This window comes from Epinephelus fuscoguttatus, linkage group LG9 (assembly GCF_011397635.1).
Source record: "Epinephelus fuscoguttatus linkage group LG9, E.fuscoguttatus.final_Chr_v1".
NCBI classification, from domain to species: Eukaryota; Metazoa; Chordata; class Actinopteri; order Perciformes; family Serranidae; genus Epinephelus; species Epinephelus fuscoguttatus.
Genome location: NC_064760.1, coordinates 46,080,468 through 46,105,391, shown reverse-complemented (window position 1 = coordinate 46,105,391; position 24,924 = coordinate 46,080,468). Strand labels below are relative to the sequence as shown.

Genomic DNA, 24,924 nt, shown 5'->3' with positions numbered 1-24,924 from the left:
TGTGCTGTGTTCTTTCAGTGCAATCAAAAATTACAACCAGCAAATACAACCTGCTGACATGCAATATGAAGGGACTCCCTCAGTGCCCTGCAGCCCAGTCTTTTTTTTAAAATCTAGCAACCAACACAAAGACCAAGACTTTTTAATCACAAAAAAGTGGAAACTTGCTCATCTCACAGGTCTCTCAAGTCCCAGCCGACAGATTGGAGCGGGGCCTTGTTGCCAACAACATTTCAGCACCTTGGACAGCTAAACAATAGCCAGAAGAGATCCAGCAGGGGGAAAAACACGAGGACAAAAGACAGAGGAGGAGGTGGAGGAGGGCTCCGGGTATACAAAAGGAGAAAAAAGGGGGGGTGGGTGGGTGGGGAGAAGAATTTGGCCGCTGGGAGGTCATTCACAGAGGATACAAAGAGCCAATGTCAACTGGAGTTGAAGGATAGAAAACAGAATTACCATTAGAGCGGGTAACACAGTTCATCTATGTCACACAGCTGAGTAAAAGAGGAGGACAGGCCAATGAATGCACTGGGGATGATAATACACACACTTATGCACAAGCATTATTTCTGAATGGCAGGCTGCGTACAGGGGCTGTGTATCCTAAGATGGTTTCTAGCAGAGTCAGTGCTCCTTATGCTGCAGATTTCCTTTCACTGCTTATCAACAATCCACCACTGTCAATTGCTACAATAATTGCAATTCTTCTCCCCTGTAAGCAAGAGAAGCAGCCACTATTAAAAAAAATGCCTTTTTTTTATATATCTACATAACGAGTCATTTTGAGCGACATGATGCCAAGGAATGCTGCATCTAATGAGAAATGGCAGCAGATCAGCCTCCATTTTCACCACCAGCACATTTCCTTTTACTGCTTATCCATAAGGGGCAACTCACTACTGTTAATTTCTGCACTAATGACAATTCTTCTCGCCCGTAAGATTACAATTCCCAAGAAGCAGCTAGTTGTCAAAAAAAAAATCTCAAATTTCCAATCAAAAATCTTCAGCACAACACAGTCACTTCAAAGCACCCCATGATGTCTTGACATATCCTTGTCTCTGCAGGAGAAAATATTGACCGTCTCTGTCAAATGTTAGTGTTGTCTGTACACCATCAGATGGATGGAGCGGAGACTTCAGAGGGAGCAGAGGGCACTTGGAGAAAAACGTAAATGCTGTGTCAGGAAAGGAAGAAGGAAGCAATGGCTATCACTCAACTTAGACGAAGCCCAAAAAATCCACCTCGTCAATCATTAGTGGACTGCAGAGAGAGGAAGAGAGGAGGAACTGCAGGCAGGTGATTCTATTTTCATTTTCTCTGGCTCCCATCACACGCACACACACACACACTCAAGAGCAGATCACAGCACACCGCAGCGCCCAAAAAAAGAAAAAGAAAAATCAAGCACATTCTTAACAAAATTTACCTCAAGCTCAGGATGTTGACAAAGTGCTTCAGTGAATGTTTAATGGCGCAATTTCACCGCACTGTATTGCTCCCCTATAGCATACAATATTCTCTATAAGTTGTACATCTCCAAAGACACTTCATATTCAAAGCAAAATAACATAATTCTCCCCATCAAGAGCTCATATATCACTTCACACCCAGAATCAAATTATTTTTTTTCTTTTTTTTCCTTTTTAAACAGACAAATAAGTCTTCTATTTTACATAAAGGTTTCTTTAAAATACAGCACTTTCAAAATAAGGAACATTTGCAGAGAGCATTGTTGATAAAATAGTTGAGTGCAAAGGCACTTTCTGGAGTAACTATAGTAAGAGTTTGCCACTTGTTGGATTTTGAAAAGGTTCTCTTTTAACACTCACCATTTATCTGTGTATGCTAAGTATGTACAGGAATGTCAATCTGTAGCATTTCCTCTTCTACAAAGAATAATTATTTCATACTTTTTTTCCTGTTTTCCACAGGGAAAATAAAATACAGTTTTATGAAAAGCACAAAGCTGTTTTTGTATGCAGTCCTGCCCATTGTATACCTGCCATCAAAGTCTTTTGGAATTTCATTTTCAACAAAAAAAAAAGTAATAATTTATACCTCCCAGGAGAAAAAGAAATAGAACTGCATAATAATATACTTCTTATACTCCGTTTATACATCTTAACAAAAAAGAAAGAGAAGAAAAGGAAGAGAGAAAAAAGATCATCAAAGGATTCATTTCCAGTCAATCATGAAGGATTGAACACATATAGATAAGATAGATATATAGAGAGGGCTATTATGACAATAACTGCGTGATTATTATGAATGCTGCACAGAACCTAAGGGGAGGGAGGGGGGGGCATTGTCACTATCTTACAGTTGGCTCATCGCAGTCTGTTTCTCCAGAACCTCCAGGTAGTCTGGTTCTGTTTTTAGCTTCCCAGGGAGCAGAAGTGGGTGCTCATTGTTTTTGGAGGAATGTTCGGCCCCGTAGTATTTCCTGGGGGTCCCATAAAGCACAGTTTTGTTTAACCTGTCCTGATTGGTGATATGCCGCCGGGCTGTAGCAGCCTCATAGGGGGGCACGATGCAAGGTCTCTTAGGTAAAGTGCAAAAATTGTAATGGAAAGGGGGGGCACCTGCAGCTGTGGGAAGCTCCTTGTGGGGCCTCTCCCCCAAGTTTTGATACAACATCTCAGGAGGATCTGGAGTGGTCAAACCGCACGATGTTGGAGATTTATCCATAAAATCCATTGTGCTGATGGTGTAAGCCCCTGGGCTGCGTGTGAGGACATCCTTCTTTGCGTCCAGGGGCCCAAAGCTGAGCTCCTTCAGGTTGCGGTAATATGCCACCTGTTCACCATCCTTCTGCATGTAAATAGGGTTTTGGCACATGGAGCCCACAGGTGGGGGGATGTAATTGTAAACATGGCTTTCTGAGGTTTTGTCTTGGGTCAGTTCAGGAGTGTAGGAGCCATATTGCACTTGAAAAGAGTTGAGATCTAGATTGTTGGCGCCTGTGGGGACGTGTTCCACCCCTTTGCGCCGCTTTAGAACAAAAACAAAGAGGCCTGCACCAAAGCAGACTGAGAGGATGAAAACAACAAGGAGCCCAAGAATCAGAACTGAAAGTGGGACCTCAGGGTGTAACTCAGGAGTGTGGATTCGGGATTCAGTGGGGCTGATGGAGCTAAAAAAAGAAGAGGAAGAAGAAGAGGAAGAAGAGGAAGGAGTGGTGACCACAGTGCCAGGGCTTATTAACGTGGGGGCTTTTGTAGGGGGTGCATGTTGTGGTGGGGGCACCTCACTGGGCTCAGGGCAGATGGCCTCATTGCGAAGCGAGCGCAGCAGGCGACCCGCGTGTTTAGAGGGTGAATCACAAGTGATTTCATTAACCACTACGCTGGTACTGGACAACTCCATCCAATTTTTGAGTGCCACAATCTCACAGGTGCAGTCCCAGGGGTTCTCCTGAAGGTCAATCTGGATAAATGCTGACAGCTGGTCCAGCACCCCACGAACCGGTAGGTAGGAGAAATGATTATTCCTTAAGTTGAGTCTCGTTAGCATGGTACCACCGAAAACATTGTCAGGGAGGGATCTTAACAGGTTGTTGTTTAGAAAAAGCAGCTGAAGGTTATGCAGTGAGTTAAACGTTTGTGGTAAAATGTCTTTGATTATGTTATATTCCAAATACAGATACTGGAGTGACTGCAGGCCAGCAAAGAGGGATTGAGAAAGCGATTCAATGTAATTCCCATTCAGATAGAGCCGTCTGAGGTTTGTTAGATTTTCAAATGCTCCTTCCTGAATCACTGCAATCCTGTTATTTCCTAAATGAAGCAGCTCCAGCGAGCTGTACTCAGTGAGATCAGTCCTGTAAATCACTTGTAAGTAGTTACCAGTCAGGTGAAGTTTCTTTGGATAAGAGGGCTTAGGGTTCAACTCACTGATGTTATGCAACTTCCGCTCTTGGCAATTTATGTTCAATCCACTGTCAGGGTTTTGTGATGTGCACACGCACACGCTGGGACATAGCATGGGCACGGGGGAGCGCGTCTGGTAAACCATTATAGGCCCGAAGACTTGTTTGTCCTTTGTGATGCGAGGGGTAGGCCTGCGCATTTTGGGTGGGCGGGAAGCTTTTGGGGAACGGGTGGGGGTTATCATGCCAGGGTGGTAGGTCGGGGGCAGGGCCCCTTGAAAGTGAGAGTCAGAGGGGGGTTGAACACGGTCCCCAGCATTCCTGCGTGGGCACAGATCCTGCTTTATGAGCTGGGTGATGTCTTTACCATGCAGCCTGAATGGTGTCTCACACACTATGTCCCCCACAAAGACAGAAATAGTATCCAACCAGGATTTGAGGGGAATCAGATCACAAGTGCAATTCCATGGGTTTTCCTCCAGCTGGATCTCCATGATGCCGCCTATGTGCTCTAAAACCCCAGCAAACGGCAGCATCTTGAGCCGGTTGCCACGTAAATCCAAGTGGGTGAGGAGCACAAAGCGGAAAATGTTGGGAGGCAAAGACAACAGCAGGTTGTCATTTAGGATCAACACTTTTAGCTTATTCAGCTTACTGAAAGCACCCGGCTCTATGGCGCTGATGTAATTATAGTCTGCCTGTAAATACTCCAAACTCTCCAGCCCTGCAAAGGTGTCCTCTTTGATCACCTCCAGGTTGTTGTTGTTCAAGTGGAGCCGCTTCAGGAAGCGCAGCCCATTAAAGGCGCCTGTTCGGATCTCCTGCAAGCCGTTATTCCCCAGATGCAGTGAGGTGACATTGCCATAACTGACGAATTCATTGGCGCTGAGCCGTGACAGAAAGTTCCCATTTAGAAAAAGCTGTGAGATTTTATTTGGGGGCGCTTGGAACTGAGTGACGGTGGTAAATCCTTTATTCTCACAGTTGATGTTGAGGATGTTCTCCCGCTCCTCACAGCTGCAGCGGCTCTTGCAGATCTCTTTGGAGGCTGAAGTTTTGCGGCTCTCCGTTTCGGACGGTGACAAGCTGGTGACCGTGAGGACGCTCAGCAAGAGGACGCCGCTCAGCATTTTTACAGCCAAAAATGGTCGCTGAAATATAGATCCAGCATTTAAATTTGCAGCGTAAGCCTTGGATGGAGATTAAAAAAAAATCAGGGGGTGAGATCTCAGAGCAGGGTGATGGAAAAAGGAGGTAGAGGCGCTCCCACACATACAAACACTCACACACACACAAATATACAGGCACGCAGAAAACAGGCGCACTAACCGTTACTAGTATGTTAAAAGGAGATTATCAAATTTCTCCATTGACCTTCACTTTAAATTGAAAAAAAAATCCAAAATCCGTCTCCCAAAAAAATCAATCCTGAAAAAGACAAAAAGCAGAACCATCGCAAATCAACGGGATCCTATGCGGTGGATGGACTTGGCACATTGTCAGAGACAGAGCAGAATCGGAGGAAGAAAAAGCCGCTTACTGCAACCCTTTTTACCTTATTGAGAGCGCCGATTTATTCAGTGTCTTCACGCAGATCACCAGCAGCTGCAGCCAAATATTCAGGGAGAGACACGGACAGCGAAACGCCACCTCTCTTCTCCTTCACACAGGAAAAGCGCTTCATTTTAGTCCAGGCAAAATAAATCACTTTTTTTTAAAGATCCAGAAATAATGCGCAAAGACGCACCATGACGCACGGCTGGCTTTCCTTACCGCCTTCTCCAAAAGAAAGGAGACAGGTAAAAGTGAGAAGAGAAAAAAAACAGCGCGCTTGACAGAGAGAGAGAGAGACAGAGGGGAGATATATATTCCCGGAGCTGAGGCATAACTACTGTGCCGTCGGTCCTCCTCCCCCGCTCCGCTCTGCACACTGAGAGCAGCACTGAGCGTCTGCTGCTGCTGCTGCCTGACTGCGTTTGTGTGCGTGTGTGTGTGTGTGTGTGTGTGTGTGTGTGTGTGCGCGCGCGCGTGTATGTGACTGAGAGAGGGAGAGAGGAAACCAGGGGCAGTTACGTCACAGACACAGTCAACATGAACACACACACACACACACACACACACATGGTCTAGGGAGTAAGAGACCACTATCCTGCAAAATTATAAATTTGAACAAATCCTCATATCTAATCCAGTTTGTTGTCAAACACAGTGTTGGATTACATTTGTCCCTAAAATTCTCTGAATTGCACTTGTGTTAACAGCATTGTTTTGTTCACAACAAAATGGATATTGTTGCTGTTATTACAGCATCTTTCTATTTGGTGTTACTATGGGAGAACATACTTCTGGAAGAAGAAGAAGCAGTTATATTGTTACTCAGATTCTTCACATTTTACGAAATGTTCACTTTGACCGTTTGCATTGAGCTCCAGTACAGGAATGCAATGATCTAATAGACAGTGCATAACTTCATTATAAATAAATGTGGATGCCTAACGGGAACTCATTGGCATGAAAGCCTCTTGATAAGCATCTGCTTAAACAGCAAACTGATGTGATATAATCTATATATCTAAAACTGATATACTATAATGCAAATGTAATGCTGCAGACACAGAGCCACATCAATCAGATTGCTGTCAGTTCATCAGGAGTTCTTTGGTTTGGATGTTTTTACCCATGATGCCACTAGGAGGCAGGAAAGGCCTCTGTTTAGTGTCTCTCTCTCTCTCTCTCTCTCTCTCTCTCTCTCTCTCTGTCTCTCTCTCTCACACTCTCTCTCTCTCTCTCTTTTTCTCTCGCTGTCTGTCTCTGTCTCACATAATTTCTCCTGTCTTCTTGTCTTCAGTCTTTATCTTTCACCCTTATTCACACACCTTTGTTTTGTTTTGCCACTTCATAAATTCATGTGTGTAGTTATTTTTCATTTTGAAATTTATTCATGTGTTATTATGAGAGGAATATATATATATATATATATATATATATATATATATATGTGTGTGTGTGTGTGTGTGTGTGTGTGTGTGTGTAATAAAACTCTACTGAAAGTTCAGTCAGGAAGACAAAAATATTCATGCTTAGGCTGTAAATTTTCTTTCTCACCCTGCCATTCTCTCGTTGCTGGCATGCTCACTCACTATCTCTGGGTGTCATCTCTGGGTCTTTCAACTGAGTCATCAGTTGTTTCCTCTTGCTGCAGTCGTGCATGCCCAACATCACCACCTAGTTTTTACAGATTCATCAGCCTTATCTGCCTCAGCAGCCTCAGAATCAGCAGCCACCACCACCACCAACACCTGGACTTATTCTGCTGCCCCTCAGATGACCCTTGATCACAATATATCTCCTTCTGGTGTCTGAGTGCCAAAGACTTCTGTTAAATCTTCATCAGCACAAATCATCTGTTAATCTGTACACTCATATTTTGTGTTAAATATTATCTTTACTTCATTCTTCTGTCTCTCCTTATTGAAATCCACTCAGGCTAATTCATGTATCAGCAATTAGAACCACAGTGAAACTACAAATAATTTCTGAACACTCACAAACTTTCATTTCTTCTGATTTTTGGGTACATACTTACTGATCATCATTTGAAAAACTCAACATCTCTATTTATGCTCTCAAAACTTTGACACCTAATCTGAGACAACTAGGATTTGTACCCAGGTTAACTGTAAATTGACTTATCCATCTCACTGTTAAGAAGCAGAAAAACAACTTCATTAAAGCCTTTCTTAATCTGCAACATGTTAGTCTGGAAGTTTAAGCTTTTGTTCTCTCACAGAGTTGGTGATTAAAACTAAACTTTCATCTCCATCAGAGAAAACTACTTACAGCACAGCTACACTCACAGATAACTGTGCCTCCTACCTGCCTGTCAAACAGCATCAACACATAAACCTTCTCAAGACAGTCCAGATCTTAGTAAGGTCCTGTGGAGATCAACTGTGAAGTTTGGCAGCCGGCGGCTGCTTGCTACACTTCCGTTCAGCAGCTGACAAGCGGAGTTAACTGCTAACAGCCACCGCTGCAACTAACAAACTCCACAAATCCATGCAGCAGCTCCACTATCCACAGTCAGACACACACTGCTGATTATTTACTTCTGAGTTACAACTCACAGCTCACAACTCACACCAACAGCTGATGCTGCTCCGGTGTGAGTGTGCTCATGTGGCATTTGAAGATAACTGCAAGCACAGCCGTTCTCAGTTTTCAGTGTCCGATAGTCCACCATGAACACTTTCTTCACATCTTGTCTCGCCAATGAAAATGAAATATAGATTTCTTGTTAGTTTTAATTATCAAGATCTATTTTTAGCTCATCATCGTCTTGTTATCATCATAGGAAAAGAGGAACATTTTTCACGGCCACTGCCGGGGAGTTTGAGGGTTTTGCGCAGTATCATTTTGGACAGCATATATATATATATATATATATATATATATATACATACATACATACATACATACATATAAAGACATATGTATACATATATATGTTGGGATTCACAGGACCACAGAGATCATTTGGTAAAATCTAAACGGAACATTTGAAGGCTTTTTCCTCTGCATGCTCTTTGTCTTCAAACAAAGAGAGCTATGTGACACCTGTCTCCCCAGGAGGTCTCACCTCACACCTCAGTGAGACTCAAGTCCCAAAACTTGATTGGACAGGACCTTTACAGTGACATGTGACTCTGATGTCACAGGCATTTGTACAAGGTCTGCTCCCTTCAGACAACTCTCTCTTACTCGGGAACTGCGGAGCATCCCACACCTCTTTCCGGCTGGGCCTGGAACAGCCCAGATGCTCAGACCTTTGCTCCTTGCCCTGAACCATCAAAGGTGGGGCAACTGATCACAGACTCTCTAACCTGAACCAGAAAGTTAGAGGTGCAAGCACAAGGTTTGCAACTAGCTTTCCAGCAACAAGGAACTAAGTGAGTTAGCACACAGCGTCTAACTCTGCAAGGACCCCGAGTGACTGGCTTCCTTGGATCAGAATCTTTGGAACAAGGACACAGCAAAGACTGCATCTGGAACCAAAGCTCTTCCCAGCCTTCTTCTGCCAGCTAACAAAGCAGCACACCACCAAGTGACTCTTTCTTTCATCCACTCAAGGATCGGTAATGTAACAACTGTGCATAGCTTCATCACAGCTTTACAGGCTAAGCAAGACTGTTTAACTTGTTGTATGTGATTTAATGCTGTCATTGAGTTATTGTTGTGATTGTTTGCTGTTAGGTCATTGATTAGTTGGCATTGCCAAAGCTAAGTGTTTGGTTTGCTGATACTGTTCACAAACAGATTCTTGCACACATCTAAACAATCTCTGCACTAATCCAGACTATTTGCAACACAAATCACATTCACACACACATTAACATTAGGATTGCTTAGAACGCTCGCCGAATGCTGATTGGTCGAGAGGACATATTGCATTCTGGCTAAAAATAAGTTTGCCGCTTGTCACGGTTTGGAATGGAACTGCATCTTGCAGTACATTTTAAACAAGGAAATATAGCGCTTTGGCATGAAATGTTGATGGACCAGTGAATAGGTTCAGTACACAACAAAATGGCATATTTATTTGGCATTTATTGCGTTTTGGAAAAGAGCTCTTCAATTACGCGGTGCAAAGAAGTTGAAAATCGCTGTTTTGAATGGAATTTTGGTCATTTATGTGATAAATACAGTCTATGGTTACAACACCAACAGTCAGTCAGTTATGAATATACAAGACTTTTCTTTTTACCAGTACAAAAAGGGAAGCTGTGGCACAAACATCATCTCATGCTATCAGGAAAACGAGGTGTGTAAATGTCTGTTAGGTGAACGTTATATGAGCAGCAGAGTATAGGTTATAATTAAGCATTACAGCTAACATTAGCATTGCACTGTAAACTGTTAGCTTGTGTCAACACCAAACTAGTCTTGTCTTCAGTTAGCCAAAGAAGTTTTATATTTTAACGGTCTGATAGACCTGTGAGCAGTAATAACACCAGTGGCAAGTTTAATGACCAGTCAGTGCTGCATGGGATGCTGGATTGTGGATTAAATATCTGCACTGAGGTCCCACAGTTTAGAACACATCATTCTGCATATTAAAGGGCCAGTGTGTAATATTTGGTATGGTTTATTGTCAAATCTGGATCTGAATCTGAATATTCTACCCATTAATATGTTTATATAAGTGTATAATCGCTATAAAATAAAATTTGTTTGGTTTTTGTAGCCTTATAATTATGCTTTTATATATATATATATATATACAGTACAGGCCAAAAGTTTGGACACACCTTCTCATTCAATGCGTTTTCTTTATTTTCATGACTATTTACATTGTAGATTCTCACTGAAGGCATCAAAACTATGAATGAACACATGTGGAGTTATGTACTTAACAAAAAAAGGTGAAATAACTGAAAACATGTTTTATATTCTAGTTTCTTCAAAATAGCCACCCTTTGCTCTGATTACTGCTTTGCGCACTCTTGGCATTCTCTCGATGAGCTTCAAGAGGTAGTCACCTGAAATGGTTTCCACTTCACAGGTGTGCCTTATCAGGGTTAATTAGTGGAATTTCTTGCTTTATCAATGGGGTTGGGACCATCAGTTGTGTTGTGCAGAAGTCAGGTTAATACACAGCCGACAGCCCTATTGGATAACTGTTAAAATTCATATTATGGCAAGAACCAATCAGCTAACTAAAGAAAAACGAGTGGCCATCATTACTTTAAGAAATGAAGGTCAGTCAGTCCGGAAAATTGCAAAAACTTTAAATGTGTCCCCAAGTGGAGTCGCACAAACCATCAAGCGCTACAACGAAACTGGCACACATGAGGACCGACCCAGGAAAGGAAGACCAAGAGTCACCTCTGCTTCTGAGGATAAGTTCATCCGAGTCACCAGCCTCAGAAATCGCAAGTTAACAGCAGCTCAGATCAGAGACCAGATGAATGCCACACAGAGTTCTAGCAGCAGACCCATCTCTAGAACAACTGTTAAGAGGAGACTGCGCGAATCAGGCCTTCATGGTCAAATAGCTGCTAGGAAACCACTGCTAAGGAGAGGCAACAAGCAGAAGAGATTTGTTTGGGCCAAGAAACACAAGGAATGGACATTAGACCAGTGGAAATCTGTGCTTTGGTCTGATGAGTCCAAATTTGAGATCTTTGGTTCCAACCGCTGTGTCTTTGTGAGACGCAGAAAAGGTGAACGGATGGATTCCACATGCCTGGTTCCCACTGTGAAGCATGGAGGAGGAGGTATGATGGTGTGGGGGTGTTTTGCTGGTGACACTGTTGGGGATTTATTCAAAATTGAAGGCACACTGAACCAGCATGGCTACCACAGCATCCTGCAGCGACATGCCATCCCATCCGGTTTGCGTTTAGTTGGACGATCATTTATTTTTCAACAGGACAATGACCCCAAACACACCTCCAGGCTGTGTAAGGGCTATTTGACCAAGAAGGAGAGTGATGGAGTGCTGCGGCAGATGACCTGGCCTCCACAGTCAGCGGACCTGAACCCAATCGAGATGGTTTGGGGTGAGCTGGACCGCAGAGTGAAGGCAAAGGGGCCATAAGTGCTAAACACCTCTGGGAGCTCCTTCAAGACTGTTGGAAAACCATTTCAGGTGACTACCTCTTGAAGCTCATGGAGAGAATGCCAAGAGTGTGCAAAGCAGTAATCAGAGCAAAGGGTGGCTATTTTGAAGAAACTAGAATATAAAACATGTTTTCAGTTATTTCACCTTTTTTTGTTAAGTACATAACTCCACATGTGTTCATTCATAGTTTTGATGCCTTCAGTGAGAATCTACAATGTAAATAGTCATGAAAATAAAGAAAACGCATTGAATGAGAAGGTGTGTCCAAACTTTTGGCCTGTACTGTATATATAGCAAGGGCCTTGCTTTAGAGGGGTCGCCATCTTGTGCCGTCATGTATGCAAGGCAGCCCTAGCGGACAATCAAGCCAGCCAGAGAACACGTTTCGTGTGTATAAATAAACCAACAAGTTTGCGAATGGACCACACTTACCACGCATCAGGAGAGAATGAACCCGAACTGTCATCTGCGAGGAAAAGAAGACACAACTTCACTCTTTGTGATGCACTGTCTGCGGCGCTTTTCCTCCTGATGATATATCTCCCTAACAATGGTAGCACCGAATCCCATTCTGTGCAGCAAAATGGGAGCGGAGGATTCAGCCTCTCGTCTCGCCCACTCAGCATCCAACACATGGATTTCCTCATTTGTATGCTCCGGCTCAAACAGGTATGGCTCTGGATCTGTGTCCGCTACAAGAAACTCTTCAAAATCGCGTTCAAAGTCGTCCATTGCAGCTACTATAGTCCGGAGATATTGCTAGGCTAAATAAACAGCTGAGCTCTGTTTACAGGCTACGCTGTCAGTCAGTGTGCGGGCTGGAGATTGGTGGAGCAGAGAGGGGAGGGGGTACCTGCTTGGTACTGTAAACGAGTATGTGTGTATGAAGTGTGTGTGTTACGCTAGAAGAGTCAGAGTTTGGGACGGAGTCTTTTACCCCCTGGAGTGTTACCGGAGTTTTTGGAGTGCTCAAATAAACGGGCCTTTGTCCCGAACGCTCCTCTGGTCTCCTGCTCGTGAGGGATTCATTACAATATCGTAACATGGTTTAGATTTCTAAATAAACATTCACCTCGTCGCTAGATAGACCTACTCCTGAAAAACTCGTGTCTGCGCAAGGCTTTTTGTCCCTACGAGGCCACCGTCATTTACCCGACGGGAGGGGTGAGCGGGTGAGCCCTGCAATCTAGAATTTGACCACTGATGTCACTGTTTTCAACCCATTTTACACACTGGCCCTTTAATTAGCCATGTGCTTGTGTTTGTTTGAGAAATGACTGAAGATTCAGTGTGATTGATGGACAGAAGAAAAAATACATTTGCATCAGAGGAGATACATTTCATTAGAACTCTAAAATTAGAGTCATTTTATAAACGTCATATGCAGGCTCTGTCTTTTAATTGAGCAAACAGCGGCTGCAGCAGAGCAAATAAGGAGTCTCTCTCTCTCTCAATCTCTTCATCTCTTCTACCAAAACATAGAAAGACTTTCCTCTACTGAAGGAAGGGATCTCTTTCTCTAAAATCTTAGAGATTTAAAATTAACCTAGATTCTGTGTGTAACAGATGGAAGCCAGTGGCTGTCTAATACACAATGTCAGCAAACGAAACTATGAACCTCTAGGGCATAACCCATACGAAAACAGTGGACTTACAGTACAGTCAGTACAGAATAGGAATTTCCAGAATTTCAAGACGTTTTTGTTTTTTTGTTGTTGTTTTTTTACATTATATGTGGGAAAATAATATTAAACTTGACAAGTGCTCTCATGAAAATTTGTCTTCTTGATGAATTTTTGAGTATCCCATCACTCAATATTTTTGTCTTATCCTTTGCATTTTCATCAATGATACCAAGGTATTGGAGGCAACCTCTCAGTGATTGTAAGTAATAGACTGCCTACTTAATGCTGTCACATGTTGATCTGTATCATTGTCACGTGTTCATTTTGAAATTTGCTAATTGTCTTTACTCTTCTTCTATTTTTATTTGTATTTCATTCATAATGCTTATGTATTCTTTTCTTGGTCTACTTCTCTGTTGTTTCAGATCAGGAGTAAAGGTGTTCCACAATGGCAGATCCAGCTGTTCTACAGGTCATCTTTGGTGATGGATCTGAGAAAATTGCACCTTGTTTCTGGAATTTCAGAAACGATGGACGAACTGCATCATCTAGTAAAGACATACTTTCAGTTGCATGAGGACTTCCGTTTGCAGTACATTGGATTCTGACTTTAATGAGTTCATGAATCTAACTTCAGTGTCTGAAATCCAAACTAAGAGCACACTCAAAGTAATATACATGTCTCTCACACCACTTGTGGATCCCTATGTCACTTTGTACCCAGTAGAGCCATCTGATGAGGCTTCGGATACCACTAGCCCAAATGCTCAAACCTTTTCTTCTTCTTCACTAGCCTCATCAAGCAGCAATGATACGCTGTACACATCGACCCCACATTCATCCCTAGAATTTCAGCTCTCAGGATTGTTCTCCTGGCCCAAAGTCTTTGTGGTCCCAAAATTCACCTATGAGGTTGAATTTGAGCTACAACAAAAAAATACTGAGTTCAAGACAAATGGAACATACTTCAACCCTGGCCCAAAGCTAAAAGGGGTCATCCTTGATGGCCTAGCTCAAGAAATGATGAAATACACCAAATACCCAAAAGACTATCAGTGTGAAGAGGTAGCAGCAGCTTTAACAAGGACCCATCCTTGTTTGGGGCAGCTAGGATCCAAGACAGGATTTTGGGGATGGAAACAGTCTCTAAAATATAAAATGCAAAATTATCGAACAAAGCTCAGAAGACTCGGTCATCCTGAAATCCGTGTAAACTCCTTGAAACACAAGCGAGAAGGCCAAGGCAAAGCTGCAGCTAATATCAAAAAGCCAAGAAGGGCTGAAGTTAACCACAGTCCTCTGCACCCAAAGGTGAAACTGCAGAGAGCTTGGAGAACAAGAGAATTGCTTTATTGTCAGAACTGAAAAAGCGTGACAATGAAGTTGTGATAAAAGCAAAAATGGAGAAAACCTTGATAGGAGACTTCAAAAACAGATAGCCTGCCCTGTTTGAGCAGAGTGAAGTAAGTAAGTGTTTGTGTGCTGTCAATTTTTATTATTGTCCATGGTGATTAATGGCTGCAATTTGTATTTTGCAATAGTCCTGCATCCATTTATGGCAGTACTTTTAAAAAAACAAGTAACATGCCTGCACATTGTTGAAAATTTTTCAGGTGAATTTAGAGTTCGTGTGGATCACCACCAAGCCATTGCAATCAAAATTCCTGACACATATGGACCACTTCTTAGACAAGCTGATGCAGATCTTCCAGAGCGAAGGAGGAGTTAAGGGGCAAAAGATCAAGCGCATCCTGGCAGTGAAAGACTCGGTCAGTATAAATGAATTCAGTAAAGTTAGTATAAATGCATCAAATAAACTTTCACTGTATTGTGGTGGTTAAGAGGTCAAGGTCAAGTGGTTAAGGAGTTCAGTGTTTGAAAACCTTGCATGCTCTTACTAATTTATCAGACCTACCTATTGCAGCTATAATTTCCACAATTTAATGTCTGCTTTTTTTTTTTTTTTTTTACAATTTGATTATATAATGATTTTTTTCACGTATATTGACGGCTCAAAAACCCACTGATCTTCAGACTGCTCTAATCCCTGCACCACCATCACAACCAGATGTCTTTATTTGTCACCCTTGTTTTAGTGCGATGACATCAACATAAGCAGGGAATGCATCCTGCGAAGCCTTGTTGTCTACGTCAGTGAAGACCCAAATGTGTTTTTCAAGGAATATTTGGTAAGTCTACTACAGTTCTTTCTCATGTAGTATAATTGTTACCCATACGTATCAGTAATGTAAACATGCAACATAAAAAATACTGTAACTCACCTTTTTCTATATTTCTTGCATTTACTGACTTCTGGCACCTCCATTTTAGAAGGAATATTTCATATTTTTCTTTCTTTTATTGCCAAAGTGAATCACATTTTAGAGTGGCTAAAGATGCCCGAAAACTTTGCACAAAATTCAATAACGCATAAATTTATGTTTGATATGGGTCTCGGACATGGGCCAAGTTTTACCTACAGCTATGAAATTTGGTAGGCATGTATATCATGTTCAGACGCACAAAAAAGTCTCTTACAGCAATACCCTTAACCCAACAGGAAGTCAGCCATTTTGAGTTTAGCGGCCATTTTAGGTGATTTGCATGTCATACTTTATTGACCTCCTCCTATAGAATTAATCAGATCAAACAAATTTGGCCTGTGCCATCATAAGACCTTTGAGATGAAAAGTTGCTCAGAGGAGTTTTCCTCAAGGGGCGTGGCCGTGGCAGTGCTGTGAATTTTGATCTTGCCATGAAATAGGAAGTTGTCATGTCTTGGCTGTACATGATCAAATCTGCCCGAAACTTCACATATATGATGAGAGTCCCTCCCTGATGACATCCAAATGCCTGCTCATCAGATTTAGTCAGAAGAGCCTCAAGACCTTGATGATGCATTATTGCGAATATTGTGTTTTTGTCAAGGGCTGTGGCTTTGGCAGTGGTGCAAATTCTGATCCTTTGCCATGACACAGGAAGTTGTCATAACTCAGCTGTATGTTGTCTAATCTTACCCAAAATTCACGTTTTCTCAGAAACCCAGTCTAAACACATCCCCACTACAATTTAAAGTCACAGCCATTGCGCCACCTACTGGCAACCAGAAGGAAGCCTTGTGTGACAAATATCATCAGATTTACATGAAATTTCACGTGTTTGATAAGAGTCACAGCTTGAACACATCTACACAACAATTGAGAGTCACAGTCATTGCGCCAGCTACTGGCAGCAAGAAGGAAGCCTTGTGTGACAAACATTTGATTCACATTAAATTTTCACAGTGTAATCTGCACAGTGGACACAAGAAATGATGCTGGCTTCCATGAAGCTGTGCTCGAAACTCATGGCATTTCAGAGTCGCGGCTGCAGGTCCATGCATGCTGTAGAAGCAGCGGCTGAAGCAAACCCCGACTGGTGCGGACTGCGAGGGCCCTATCATCGCTAGTTGCAGCTTTAATTTGTATATTGTTTAGTGTTTGTTGTTTAGCATTTTAATTAAATTTGTTTTCTGTGTTTGTGTTGTTGTTCAGCCCTCTGCAGCTGAGGATGCAGAGAAGGACATCGCCGCCACAGTCATGGGGATTTACACAATCAGAAGAGATGGACATGAGGAGCCAGAGGACGTAGGAGTTGTGATTGAGGGCATTAAAGTCCTCAACAATGTTAGCAGTGTCATCATGGGGTTCATCATGCTGTTTGGGCTCATTTATGCCCTTGATCTAGCCTTTCCCGAAAACCTCAAGTACACCTTCGAGTTTTTCCAGAAGATCATTATGAACTTGGATGGACACGAGCTGAATACAAAGGTACAGCAGCTGAAAATCATGCTGTTTTCATAAGGGGCAAACAGTATTTGTCCACACAGTCATTGACACTCATGGATGTTTTTCTTGTTCTAAAAATTTGTTAAAGCAGCTGCGCGGAAGTTTTTACCATTCAATAAAACTGTCCTTAGTTCGTATCACCCCCCCCCTTGAAGATCCGCATATTTATTTAAACCTAACAAGGACAATAAAACCTTTCTCTATATGGCTATTTAGCGTAGCCTGTCTCGGGTCGGACACAGCAGAAGTCAGCAAACCAGAATACGGCACCCGGAGGCGGAAGTCTGCACGCCCGCAGCGGCCCACAGCCATTAAACCACAGAAGAAGAAGGAGCCGCGTCTACAAGCAGGATTTAAGAAACAGGCTAAATGACATGTAGTAGGGAGTAGTCTCTTGTAGGTGACAGTAGGTGGTGGTATGCACCTGGAAGTTGTTTGCGATCCGCCAATAAATTGAGAGAAGAAGAAGAGCCGTGTTTACAGAGAGTGTTCTTCAAGTAAGTGGTACACAATGGGCATTGCTGAACACATAACAGTTTTACCAGATGTATCTATAAGGACTTGGTTGTACTTTCAATGTCATGGCGGATAAAGAAGGAGCACCATCGAAAAGAAAAAGAACAGAAGAAGGCTAAATGGGACAGTGACAGGGCTTGAGTCCAAATGAGTGTAAACCTCGGTCGGCATTGACCAAGTGGAGAGAGCTGAGAGATTTGAAAGGTTTTAAAACTTATCCCGAGTTGGTCCTTTTCCTAATCAACAAGTATGTAATTTTTGTTTTTATTTAGAGAATATATTGCAACTTGTTAGACGTTGTTTCACTTCAATATATGACGACATGGAAGTTATAAGCAAGCTAAATGTAATGTTAGCTGATGTGAACCACTTTTGTCTAGTAATGTTACAACAAACGCCACAAAATTATCTGTGACTGTGACCATGAACACAAATATACAGCAGTCAGTTGTCCTCAGTTTATAAGAAATTCAGAGCTACACCAGAACATTCATGATTTTCCTCTCGCTCTCCAAAACAAATGCATGCGGTAATTGCCGGTTGCAGTCGAAATGTTACGAATGAAGCCAAAGGCTGCAGACGGAATTTTACGACACCAGGCTGTGGGTGTCATACTACTTCGACCAAAAAGGGCGCTATAATCAACGAAAAGGGAAAGTTCCGCACAGCTGCTTTAACTACTTGTGTAGTGCATCTTGAAGTGTGCTGTGACTGGACTCAAAGACAGACACACAGATCTAAGACAAACACACGCTTAACGCATGCTGACATGCCTAGACCAACCTGATCTCACAGAAATACGTGAAATGACCACGACCTATTAACACCGCATTCCGTGGTGGCAGCACGTAAGGGGTTGAAATTATGTGCTGCCACCACGAAAACAATGCCAATGTAAAGTCAATTAGGGTCCTCTCCCGTGGTGGATACACGGATTGCCTGATTCAATCACGTCACGTCAACCTCGTTTTCCTCAATGATATCTTTAACATTCCTGTATACACAGAAAAACGCGGATGTGTCCTTGATAACTCAACAATATGACAGGTTAATGTCAAGGCCATAAAATAAAATAAATTATTTTGCCAGCTTTTGCCACCTTTTGATAGCGTAGGGCTTTAAGAGCATTGTGCTGTAGGCGGATGGGGCGCGTTCCACTATTGTTTTGTAGCTGCTCTCCGCCGTCTGTGGGCTTCATTCCATTTCAGATTGCCACCCGTCTGCCGTAACTGAATCCAAACGCCACTAATAAATAAATAAATAAGAAGATAAAAATAAGGCTGAGCACGGAAGAACCAGAGAGGAAACACCATCACATGCAGCCGTCTGCCCCTGGCAACCCGGCCACCCTCCACTCCACCAGGAGAGAGCGGACCCCAAGCCAGCGCCACAGAACCAGCGGCTGCCCCGCTGGTTATACCCCCGACCGTGGCAGCTGTCACACAAACCGCTGCTGAAAATTATACATTTTGATACAGGTAGGCTATATGCATATTGCAAAACTCTGTAAAAGTACACCAAAGCATATTTTCGTTTCCAAATATTTATTTGAAAACGAAACCATTCATACGGTCAATGTAAAACATTTTGTTAGTAATAAAAAACAAATGTAATCTCAATGTGACCACGCCAGCCGGCGGGACTGCGGCTGAACCACTTCCAATGTTCATTCATTCATTCATTCATTCATTCATTCATTCATTCAATCGCATGTTCAATGTGTGTGTGTGTGTGTGTGTGTGTGTGTGTGTCAGAGAGGAGTATCAATAAAAAAAGTAATTATTTCGATGTTTATTTCTTTTATTCTTCCGTTTTTTTTAATTAAAATGCGTAATATAGCCAACAATATTACAGACCAAATGTTAATCTAATTATTATTGTAGAATGTATTTAGCAAATCACCACTCTCAACTGGATACAGCAGCAAAAAAAAAAAAAAAAAAAGGCATTATAAAAAGCCGACAAAAAGTGTTAATTAATTGACGTGAGACATTGAAGAGGTTGTCTCCTATAGTCTGTAATTTTTTATTTTTTTTTATCATAACTTCTCGGAAATTACTCAAAAGTAGAACATGCTAAAAGTAAATACAATAATAGGCTAAATAGTATCTAAGCAATAATAAAGTGTCTAAACAATAATAAATATTATCTAAGTTATCTATTAGGCTGCCATTCCACTCTGTAAATAGATTTTAAAATTTCAATATGATTTTAATATTATATTTGCTTATTTCATTATTGTTATTATTGGTTTTACTTTTTAGTAGTATTGTATTGTCTGAGGATGACTCATGTTAGTAACTATCTACAGTAAAAAAGATAAAAACAAGCAAAGAAACAAACAAAACTCATTTTATACACTGGGCCTTCAAAGTGCTCTCTGAAACTACACCTGGCATGGGTTGTGTCCAAAAAATGAAAAAATCTAAACTTTGTTGTAGAGCTAAACCAAATACATAATTGGAAAGGTCTCAACCTGGAGAGTAACATATGTCAGTATGAAGATTCTACATGGCTCCTGCTTTCAGCCATTGACCTTTGAACCTTGACCTCAGTGCATGTTTGAGGGCTTATAACTCAGCAACGAAAGGGGGTACAGACATGGGACCAACTGTTATAGAGAGCTCTTGACCTCAGCTATCATGTGAGTGTAGTCAGCAACTGAGGGTGCTGTCAGATATGGATAAAATATGGATAAAATAAATTTTCACCCATTTAGAAATTAGATATTTAAAATCTGATTTCACAAATGTGTTTACCATCCCCTTAAAGTCCACCATGTACTCTCAATTCAGTATTTACAACTTCCAAATCTGGGAAAAACACTTAGATTTTTAAAAAACTACAATTCCCTGGGACCGTGCCATGCAGTTTGATACATATCAGCAACATAGTTGTAGTTCTTCTGATTTGCAAAGTAGGGTTCTAAATAGGGTTGTAAAAAGATATATCTACTGAATATACCTAATATCAAGTAAAGCCGAACTAGTTATTACACTCCACCTAGATGAACTATGGTAAGAAAAAGTAAAGATGTCGGCTAATTTTCGATATTTTAGCTAATACACTAGAAACGGCGTTTTTGGGACAGTAGGTTCGTTTGCGGCTTGTAAAATAGGGTTGTAAAAAGATAGATCTACTGAATAAATCTAATATCTAGTAAAGCCAGTAGTTATTACACTGCACCTAGATGAACTATGTTAAGAAAAAGCAAGGATGTTGGCTAATCGTAGTTATTTTAGATAGTACTCTAAAACGGCGTTTTTGGGACGGTAGGTTTTTTGCGGCTTGTTGTAAAACAGGGTCGTAAAAAGATACATCTACTGAATATATCAAATGTCTAGTAAAGCTGAACTAGTTATGACACTGCACCTAGATGAAATATGTTAAGAAAAAGTAGGCATGATGGTTCATTTCAGATATTTTAGCAAGTTCTCTAGAAACAGCGTTTTTGTGATTGAATATTTGAATAGGCTATAACAAATATCTAGAACAGCCAACTATCACGTTATTATCATTATTATTATTATTGGTGGGAAATTATAACAGAGGAATAGCTATATTTGCCATTTTAATATCAAGAACACTTCCGCATTTTTGTGTGTATACAGGAATGTTAAAGATATCATTGAGGAAAACGAGGTTGACGTGACGTGATTGAATCAGGGAATCCATGTGTCCACCACGGGAGAGGACCCTAATTGACTTTACATTGGCATTGTTTTCGTGGTGGCAGCACGTAATTTCAACCCATTACGTGCTGCCACCACAGAATGCGGTGTTAAGAGGTTGTGGTCATTTCACGTATTTCTGTGAGATCAGGTTGGCCTAAGATGGTATATGGTACAAACACTGAGTCAACCATGTAATGTGACCCTGGCTCAGCCAGCACACAAACACATATACACACACACACACACACACGTACGCATGCACGCACGCACACACACACACACACACACACACACACACACACACATACACGCGCACACACGCACGCACGCACACACACACACGCACACACACACACTGGTAAAGAGGTCATTGCTTTGCCATCTGGTGGTCAGACCCCCACCACACACATACACACACACACACACACACACACACACACAGTCACACATAATGATATAATAACCTGTACTGTCCAACACACAAATATTGCACTTGTATTGTTGTTGTATTCCAAGTACAAGTTACTTTGCTTGAAACAGTTTTAAAGTCAGCAGAGTAATTTCTTTCCTTTTCTAAAATGTGATAGGCCATACACTGTGTTCATCACAGGGGAAAAAAATTCTAAAAATCTAAACTCTCGGTCAAGTTCAAAGAGCATTTCTGAACAGATTAGTTTGAGCTTGGTGGAAGAATCTACATGTTTTGTACTGTTGCTATATGTGTGTATGTAGGCATTACATATTGTAATTATTTTTTTATTTATTTATTTATTTATTTTTTGACTATTTATATTAGTTTGAGTTGAACAAATGTAAAGCAGTTTAGGCTATTTAACCCTATGGGCCCTAGGCGTTTTTGGGGTATTTTTACTGCCTTTACTTTTAAGCTCATATCACAGTCATTATACAGGCTACATACACATGCTATATCTTGGGGTTTTTTTTCAGGACAATCTGGGCTAACCAGATTTGCCATCATTTCTTGTCCTACTATGTGCCTGTATTTTATATTAATTTTTATATCAATGAAAAAAACAAATCCGTGTGACTAAATTCTTACATTTTGACATGTATCTCAGCATAGCAAGTTGGAAAAAGACATATTCTGCCATATATGAAGAGGGGAGACTCTCTGGAATCTGGCAATATAAGAACCATGATGCTGGGACATTCTGTCACTTCACAGCTGTCCCAAACATGTGGTTTGTGCAAGGCGGACATGATTGCCAGTATTTTTTCATTATTGCAAGAAATTCCATTAACTTATTCACAAGTCAAAAATGTGTTTTATCTGAAAGAAACATGCAGTATTTACATCTAAGATAATAGAAAAATAGTCAACCCAGTGCAATGATGTTCTCCAAGATAATATTTGCCATTTTGTTTGCAGTAAACAAAGTTTGTTGTTGTTTCTCAGTTTCAGTTATATATTGGGGGGGGGGGGGGGGGGCGACACATATCCCCCTCAATGTATATGGTGACAACGGCCCTGTTATGCATGCATAATGAGGCTACAGTTGTTTGGGTGCGCAAAGGTGAAGTGGCTGGTCTTGCCATAAAAAGTTTGATGGAGTGTCAACTGGACAATATGGGGATATTTGCATCTTGAAAGCCGGACTACAAACGTGGATAGACAGGAAGAAACACACGCAAGCCTAAGATGTGGTAAGATACGATATTCCTCACTATATGAAGTGACTGATAACAAGATCTGTATAATGGATTGTAAAGAAATTCGTCAGGTTTTTATTTTGTAGACAGTTAATCTGGATTTATAGCATGATGGGATGACAGCACAATGATGGGTGGTATCATTGGAAAGCTCTGCTCCTGCGCTTTCATGTGAATTGCGTGGCATTTCTATGCGACCCTGCATTCGCGAATAATCCATCCAAGAGTAATGTGTGTGCAGAGCTGTATGAAAGCTCTGTTATACATAATTTTAGTGTAACTTTATCATTTTTTTTCGCTGTGAAAACATTGGACTACCGACAAGTGCTTGGTCTTGACGGAAAGCTATGATTCCGCTGTTTCACATGATATGCGTGGATATGAAAATCCACAGAGAAGAACAGGTGTGAATTTGGACGCACTATGCGTCGTTTGGGCCCATAGGGTTAATGTAATGTAAAGTTAATGTTAATGTAAAGTTTATTATGACTGTATTTGATGAAGATGACTTCAACCAACTCAATTAAATCATATTACAAGGAGGAGTTTAGTTTGAGTTGAACAAATGTAAAGCAGTTTAGGCTATTTAATGTAATTATTTTATTTTGACTGTATTTGATAAAGATGACATCGACCAACTCAATTAAATCATATTACAAGGAGGAGCTTAGTTTGAGTTGGGGCTACATAAGTTTAATGGATGGAAATCTTGCCCAAAATGTATTTGTGTTCATCCAATGAGTTATTTTTTTCAGTGTATTTGCTCTTTTTGTTGAGATGGTCTTAGAACAAACCCAGCATACCGGCTCGTCCAAATTACTGGGCTCCCCTCTGTCATTTGGTTTAAATCCAAAACACTCCCACACAGGGGCCGTGCCATTTGGTTTAGGAACAAGTTCCATGTCTTTCTCTTATGCTCAACTGTTTTTTTTTTCTCTGCCTCGTCTCCCCCTCATGAATATCACACTGTGTGTGTGTGTGTGCGTGTGTGTGTGTAGCCCATAGCCCCGCCTCCCCCACAGAGACAAAGACAAGACAAGAGCTTTCCCTCCGTTCATTACGCTAATGAACCAACTCACCCGGCTGCCAGACGATGCACGGCAGTGAATGCTCTTGTCGTCCAGTCTCTTTGGTGGAGGGAGACGAGGAAAACAAACACGCATGAATATGGCAGTTAATCGCGGCTGGAAAAGTTACCGTCTCCCTTTTAATTTACCGTGCAATTAATCAACTTCTCACATATCGCGACAGGCCTAATTATGATTCCCAGTCCCACCCGCTCCTGTTGACTTTTTTCTCATCCCATCCCAATCACGTGACGAATAGTGAAACTGATTCCTATCCCGTGGGAATCCAATGGGAATCACGTGACCTGTGGGACTCCTGAAAAAATGTCAGCCTCTAGTGGGAAAGAGAGTGGCAGGGTTTAAAACAGTGCACCTTTTGACAGTGATGTTAGGCATTTCTAAAAGTACGGTGTTGTATCTTAGCCATCGTGCTGTGGAGAGGTGAGAAGTTTTTTGTTCAAGTAAAATCATGGACACAGCATGTGGAACCAGGAGAGTTATATCAGAGTAGCCCACAATGTCTCTGAAGGCCATAACTGCCTTTTCATCAGCAGCCACAGCTCTGAGACATCTTGGGAGGCCCGCAGCCACGAGATCAAGTTTTGAAGAAAAATAAGCTACAGGGCGTAGTTTTCTCTGAAAGGCCTGGTAGGGCATGGAGATCGGAACTATTTTCTGAGAGGGGGAGTGGGATTTTTGTTGGGAGGGGTGGGGGAAGCACGCACACTTATCAATGATTAAGGATTTGATTTGAAGTTATTTTATAATAACATGCAGTTATAAGAGAACTAGAACGGATGAACACGGCATCTTAATTGTTAAGAAAATGAAACTTTGATAACTAAATCAAGCCATTTAAGGAACATAACATTATTTGTAACCTTGAATGAAAAAAAGAAAAGTCTGCGCTCTTGACTCAGGGCTTTCATGCATTTCCAAAAGTGGACCTTCTCTCAGTTGACCTACTGATGAAAATTTTAAGCAGGGTCGAGACATCGCTTTCATCCATAAGGTAACTGTGAGCGTTCATAATGGCCAAATGTGTTAGT

General features: G+C 41.5%; 1 protein-coding gene across 1 annotated transcript; it reads right to left on the bottom strand.

Annotated features, from left to right (window-relative positions):
* Positions 1–1,189: 1,189 nt before the first annotated feature.
* Positions 1,190–5,828, bottom strand: slitrk2 (SLIT and NTRK-like family, member 2). Its single transcript, XM_049586259.1, has 2 exons — positions 5,427–5,828; positions 1,190–5,022 (listed from the first exon to the last, which is right to left on the bottom strand). The coding sequence occupies exon 2, from the start codon at positions 4,999–5,001 to the stop codon at positions 2,320–2,322; it is 2,682 nt and encodes an 893-aa protein (XP_049442216.1). The 5' UTR covers positions 5,002–5,022; positions 5,427–5,828; the 3' UTR covers positions 1,190–2,319.
* Between the last annotated feature and the right edge of the window lie 19,096 nt (positions 5,829–24,924).

Coding starts and splice junctions, on each gene's coding strand:
- slitrk2 (XM_049586259.1), bottom strand. CDS start 5,001: ATGCTGAGCGGCGTCCTCTTGCTGAGCGTCCTCACGGTCACCAGCTTG.